At 55.2% G+C, this 6,908-nt stretch overlaps 1 protein-coding gene across 1 annotated transcript; it reads left to right on the top strand.

The window, feature by feature from the left end:
- Positions 1-153: 153 nt before the first annotated feature.
- MSRB1 (methionine sulfoxide reductase B1) lies at positions 154-6,622 on the top strand (the record flags this gene model as incomplete). The annotated part of the gene is given in 3 exon segments (XM_010023786.1): positions 154-399; positions 788-902; positions 6,598-6,622. Coding segments are annotated over 3 exon segments (386 nt in total), but the record flags the coding sequence as incomplete, so codon positions are not given.
- Between the last annotated feature and the right edge of the window lie 286 nt (positions 6,623-6,908).

Genomic DNA, 6,908 nt, shown 5'->3' with positions numbered 1-6,908 from the left:
ACCCGTGGGAACCGGGCTGGGGGCTGGTCCTTGTTGGGAATCCCCTATGGGGCGGGGGAGACACGACCCTGCCTACAAAGATGGGGCTGGGGGGGTCCCTATAAGGGCCCTTTGAGGGAATCCTGTCCTGCTGTAGGGAGGCCCCTATAGGGGATGTGGGTTGTGGCCACCAAGTCCAGTGCTGACATCACGGAATCCTTGGGTGCCATGTGGGTGCTGCCCCCAGCACTGACCCCTCTCCCACCACCCACCCCAGGCATCTACGTCTGCGCCAAGTGTGGCCACGAGCTGTTCTCCAGCCGATCCAAGTATGAGCACTCATCCCCGTGGCCAGCCTTCACTGAGACCATCCATGAGGACAGCGTGGCCAAGCGCCTGGAGCGGCCGGGGGCTTTAAAGGTGCCAACTCGGAAACCTTGGGAGCAGCAAAACAACCCCATGGGCTGTGGTTCTTCTCAGTTCTCTGCTAAGACCCCTTGTTGGATGCCAGAGAGGGGCTCTTCATCAGGGACTGGAGCGATAGGACAAGGGCTGGTGGGTTCAAACTGAAACAGGGGAAGTTCAGGTTAGACATGAGGCAGAAGCTCTTCCCTGTGAGGGTGCTGAGGCGCTGGCACAGGGGGCCCAGAGAAGCTGTGGCTGGCCCCTCGTTCAAGGCCAGGTTGGACACAGGGGCTTGGAGCAACCTGCTCTAGTGGAAGGTGTCCCTGCCCGTGGCAGGGGTTGGAGCTGGGTGAACTTTAAGGTCCCTTCAGCCCAAACCATTCCATGATTCTCTCATTTCTAGGTGTCTTGTGGCAAGTGCGGCAATGGACTTGGCCACGAGTTCCTCAATGATGGGCCGAAGAGGGGCCAATCCCGCTTCTGAATATTCAGCAGCTCGCTGAGGTTCATCTCGAGAGGTACGGGCTGTGGTCTGGCAGCTCTTCCAGCCCCTGCAGTTAGTTTGGGGCTGCTGCTGGTAGCCACACGCTGTGTGCGCTGCGTTGCTTGCGGCGCCCTGGAGCTGGTTGGTCAGATAAGCCGCTTCCATCCTATATAAATCTCACATGCTTCACTCTGCTCAGCTGGGGCTCCCGCTGTGAAATAGGGAGTGTGAGGGACCCTCTGGCTGGGGCCGTGGGTCTCCCGGTGCCCGAGGGGCCGCTCAGCACTGGGGGTTCTGCTGGTGGTGCACAGCAAGGGCAGGGAGCTCCTGTGGTGGCTTAAATGGATCTGGGAGAACTTGCTGGCTCATTCCCTGGGGAAGCGGAGCGGGAGCCCTGAATGTGGCTCTGTGGGGAAGGGCTGTTGCTGTCGTGGTGACCCTGCTCTTGGCTCCCCTAAGTTGGAAAAAGGCTTTGGGAGGCCAAGTTCAGGGCAGCCCCGCAGCCGTGACTTGCTTCCCACTTGCTGGATGTGAGACTTTGGGTGCATGTAGTGAAATAACCACATGTAAAGGGACTGGTGGCTCTGGGCTGGGAAGGATGAGCCCTGATTTTTCTTCCCTCTCTTCCAGGCAAAGCAGACAAGGACCTGAAGGAGAAGTAAGCATGCTGCTCTACCTGGCACACTGCCTTTGGGCTCATCCTGCATTCACACCTTGGGGCCTTGGGGCACTGTCAGCAAGAGAAACCCCAAAGAAGCTCCTGGTGTCCCTGGGGCTGGTTCCTTCTCTGTGCTGCTCTGATTCGGGGTGCTGGGAGGAGCAGGGGGTGGATGGGAAATGGGGGTGCTGGAGCTCTGTGCTTTGTGGGTGGGTTGTATGAGCTGCACCCGAGGGTGTTTCACACGACTTGGGGTGGTGCAAAGGCTACAGCTCTTCACTGTAGCCACCCTTACCCCCCTCTCTGTTCTCCCCAGCATCCCAGCCTCTGCCTGTAGCAGCTACTACCGAGTCCTTTAGAGCAGCTCATGTGCCTGACGTGGCACTGATGCAACCCAGAGCTACTGCTCTGGCATTTCCAGGGAGTAACTCTGGATTAGCTGAGGTCAAAGTCTGGGTTAATCTCTGGTGCTATTCTAGGCTGGGATCATGGTATGAACTGCCCTATATAAACCCTCCCAGGGTGCTAGGGTGAGGATGGGTTTATGATCCCACTAGACGTCAGCCAGGTATTTTATCCCCCATCTTGCACACAGTTCAGGACCTCCCATGTCCTCTGGGCTCGATTCTCACTTGGCCTTACACAGATTTATCACTGTGCTCTGAACTCCAGTGGTACCAATGGTTCCTCAGTGCAAGGGAGGGCAGAATCAGGCTCACAGGCTGCACTTTGCACAGCTCAGGCTTTAGGGATCACAGCTCGGAAGGGCTGTGTTGCTGATGGCTCCTTAACTTGGCATCGTGGCCTTCCCTCCCTGTCCCCCAAACCAAATCCTCTGTAGTTACACACAAGGAGTTCTGAAGGTGGCAAAACCCTTTGCTGACCTCAGGTCTGGTGGTGCAGCTCCAGTGCACCACATGGGTGGTTTGGGGAGGCCTCGCTGCTGGTGCTGTTAGGGTGCTGCTGTGCTCAGCTTTTCTCTACGTGGGTTTTTGCCTCAATCCCAGCATTATGAGGGCACTGATACAAAGTGCAAGGCACCAGCTTGTTGCCTGGAGCTCACTGCTGGTCTTGTACCTCTTCCTGTACTGAAAATAAAGCACTGAGTCACTGTGTTGGAGAAATAACCTCTTCTCTTAGAGCGGCGATGGCACCATGGAGCATCTGCCAGGGGATTCCTTCGCTGCTTGGTTTGCCTGGTGCTGGTTGCAGTGATGGGGAGGCTGCACCAGTGGTGGGCTCTGTGTGAGGCAGGCACAGATGCAGGCACAAAGCTCTGGGCAGGTTTCCTCTGGAGTGTCCAGCCTGCAGGGTTAGCTTGAGGTTCGTGTGTGTGGTTTAATCCTGTATCTGTTGCCGTTACCCCAGCTTTGCTGTGTGGAAGGGGGATGCTGATGTTGGAGCCTTTGGGCAACCCCAGCGTCAAAACCTTCACTGGGGAAGGTTTCCTTTTCACTCCACTTATCATTTGTGCCCAACTGAAGCTGGTTTTAGCTTTCACAGTGTGTTGTGGTACCTGCTGGGCTGGCAGGGTTCTGTGGGCAGAAGGGGTCTGAGTTTCAACAGTGTCTCACGATGGTTTCCCCACACAAAGCTGCAAGAGTGGAAGATCTCTTAACCCCATCAGAGCAGGATACTGGGTCTATGGAAGCTGGAGACTTGAGCTGGGCTTTGCTGGACCCCAGTTCTAAGGGGGTGAAGTCCACTGTGGAGCAGAGGAACCAGCGCCACATCTCCCTCCTGCCCCATCGCTGGCTCGTGCCCCACAGCATCACCCTCACCACCTTCCCCATCCCCATCCAGCTGTAATTACTAATCAAGGCCCAGCCTAAAAGTTGCTTCAAGCTGCTTTTCAGTCAATTAATCCTCTTATCTGCTGCTTTGTCCCTGCTCTGGTGACCCCCGTACGAGCCCCATGGGGCAGAAGCTGCCCCTTGGCTTCCCACTGGGGACCACTGAGGAGAGATCCATCCCTGTGAATCCTGCCCTCACCGGCACCGCTGGGAATGGAGGTATTTTGGGGATGGTTTCCCTTGGGATGCTGCAGTAGAAGGAAGCCATTGGTTGGGAATCACCACTTGCAGGCGCAGTGGTGATTCCTGCCACCCGTGGCTGCCCAGCACCGTGTCCCATGGGAACACGACCGTGTTTCCACGCTGCCTTGCAGTTCGTGGCCGCAGGCACGGGAGGGTGCAAGTGCTTTTCCTAACCCTTCCCCAGGCGCTGCAGGGAGGGAGGGATGCTGCTGGTGTGGGCACCGCATCCTCGAAACGGGAAACAACCTCAGGATGGTTTAAATAGGGATGGGACATTTTCCTGGAAATCCACCCAGGATTTCATGTTAAAGACCTGAGGCTGGAGACTCTGGGCAGTGCCTGGTGCTGAGGATTCAGGATGTGACCCTGCAGGTCAGATCCCATCCCAGCCCTTCCCAGCTCCACCATCCCCAGCATTGTCAGCATCAGGTCCTTCATCCTTCCTGGACCACTGCAGCACTGGGCATCCCCATCACCTCCACCAGCCTGTGGCCAGTCCTTCCCCCCCACCATTCATCCTCATTTCATCATTCCCCTAATGACAATTTGGGTTGAACCAGAGGATTTTGCTTAGTTGGGCAAATGCAGCCCCGTAGCAGCGCTGTGGTTTAATGACAGAAATTGGATTATGTTCCCAGGCCGCCACACACTTCCCTGCTTGTTCAGAAGCTCATTCATTTCCTCCGCCATAGCCTCCAGCTGACCTCCCCTTTTAATTCCTTAATTTTCTTATCCGCATGCCATGGAGAGGAGCTGCCTCTTTGACCCTCCTCGGGATGGCTCCAGTGGCGGCAGAGCACAGCGGGGCTGAGATTAATTCTCCTAATAAAGATGACAAGCCCCAGAGAAATGATGTTATGCAAGGAAAGAGAGAACGACCTGGAGGCATCGGGAAGCTCTAATTGCTGTGATTCCTTGGAGCCAGCGCAGCGGGAGCGAGCTGCAGCGGCTGCTTTCACCTGGAATCACAGAACCATGGAATGGTTTGTGTTGGAAGGGACCTTAAAGCTCCTCCAGCCCCAACCCCTGCCCCGGGCAGGGACACCTTCCACTAGAGCAGGTTGCTCCAAGCCCCTGTGTCCAACCTGGCCTTGAACACTGCCAGGGATGGGGCAGCCACAGCTTCTCTGGGCACCCTGTGCCAGCGCCTCAGCACCCTCCCAGGGAAGAGCTGCTGCCTCAGAGCTCATCTCAGTCTCCCCTCTGGCAGGTTCAAGCCTACATCCCTTGCCCAAAGCCCCTCTCCAGGCTTCTTGTCAACTCGTGTGTTCTGTTTGTGCTGGTTTATTTAATTTACACGTTGATCAAGTTTTTCCCACTCCAGCAGAGCCCTCGGGCTCCTTTTTGTGAGCACGGTGGCACACTGAGGGTGAGGAGGATGCACCTGGCTGAAAACATGCACCAAGACCCCAAAACAGCTCTTTTGGGGTTTTACACATTGGGTCATTCCTTGGGGCAGGCAGCGCAGCCTGATTTAGGGTGTTCTTGTACAGCCCCATCCTGGCAAAAGGATGCTTCAACCCCAGTCACATATTTGAGCTGTCTGGGGTCCCAGCCTGGTGATGAGCTCTACAGCATCAGTTTGCTCGAAGGGATCACCGGAATTCCTAACACCTAACCACTCTGTGATGTCTCTGGGATGCTGCAGGAGGCGAGGTACTCCGTTCTGCATTGCTCACCTACCCCTCAGCACATCCACTGGCAGCTGGGGAGAACTAAAGGCTCATTCCACTTAATTCACCAACAATTACTTCATCTCTCCCTATCCCGGGCTTCCTCCCGCCGGCTGGGTACTCACTGGCCTCACTCCTGGGGTCTGATGAATCCTCCCAAAGCCACAAGGTGGAGAAAAGAGTTTTCGGTTTGTGGCGTGTGTTAATTCGGGAGATAATGGCTGGAAACACCGGGAGCGGGTCTGGGCGCGCCGGAAAAACCTTTAGCCCAAGGAAAATGTTAATCTTGGGTTTTTTTTCCTTCCCTGGCTGTTGAGATCCGATGTTTTAAGGCAATTAGTGAGGGGTTATTTGTTAATCAGTCACAGTTCTATGCTTGCTTTGGGGTCTTGTCTCACGCTCTCAAGTGCACATCGCTTCTAATCATGAGCTTCACGTTTGATGTGGGATGTTCCTGTCCCAGGCTGGTTGTGCGTGCTGTGGTGCAGACACAGCTCAGGAACAGCTGCTGGATGCACCAGGATGTGGTGTGGGATGATGGTGGTACTGCCTTGCCCCTGCCTGGAGAGCCATGTCCACTGAAGGCTCCATCCTCAGCCCAAGCACATCCCAAGGTTTTGTGGTGTGTGGGACAGCCAGAGTCTGCCCAGGGTGGGATAATCACCCCCATCCCATGAGTGGGTGCAGGCACAGCCGGTGCCAGCTTCTGAAATGGTGATGGTGCAACAGTACTCCCGCCCTCTCCATGCTCTGGTGTTGGGGCTGGATGAACCATTCCCAAAACACATCACCCTCATGGCCCAGGGGCAAGGCCCCACCAGGGAACACTGCTCCAAGGCTGCACCAGCATCATTACAGCCCTACGAGCACTGGTCCAGCCTTGTGAGCATCACTTGAGAGCATTAGTCCAGCCCTGAGAGCATCAGTTCAGCCCTGAGAGCATCAGTCCAGCCCTGCAAGCATCAGCCCAATGCTGTGAGCACGGGTCCAGCCCTGCACCAGCATCAGACCAGCACCGTGACTGCTCCCTTGCCCACCCCACTGGCCCACAACCCAAAACCCCACCGGAGGAGGGTGAGGGCGATGCCTGGCCGGGGCTCTCCTCCCTGCCATCCTCATGGCGTGCGCTTTTAAGCGATGCACTTTACTGTCTACAATAATGATTTGTTGCTTGTAAACCCACTGTGATTAACTACAGTTTAGCCTCCTGGTTTCATGTCTTATCATGTTTCATCTCACACAAAAGACATTTACAGTCTATTTTCAACTTCAAAGCAAATGCTTCTTGCGTGAGCATTAAGGAAGGCAAATATTTAAGCAGAACCTGTATGGTATTAGCGTCTCTTGATGTTCCCTGCTGAGTGAGGATTGATGGCTGCCTCAAAAGGCAGGTTTTTCCTATTGTTTTATGCACCAGTGATTAATATTTCATGTTCCCACTGTTATACATTTGCTGGCTGGCACTGGCCTACCCTGACAGTGCTTTCTTCATGTCTTACATGTCCAGCTTTTATGCACTTCAATATAGGAAGTGTGACTCTTGGCAGGGTCCTTTGGTCTTATTGAAGCCTCCTGCTTGAGCTTTTTGAATGAGGTTCATCTTGATGGCGACAGGGCTGACGGCACGTTCTCCTTCTGCACTGATGTCTCTGTCCTGTGCTGTGCCCCGGCCC

The sequence above is a fragment of the Nestor notabilis genome, unplaced genomic scaffold (assembly GCF_000696875.1).
Source record: "Nestor notabilis isolate BGI_N333 unplaced genomic scaffold, ASM69687v1 scaffold26891, whole genome shotgun sequence".
NCBI classification, from domain to species: domain Eukaryota; kingdom Metazoa; phylum Chordata; class Aves; order Psittaciformes; family Psittacidae; genus Nestor; species Nestor notabilis.
The sequence above is the reverse complement of the archived record's forward strand: the minus strand, read 5'-3'. Positions and strand labels throughout refer to the sequence as shown.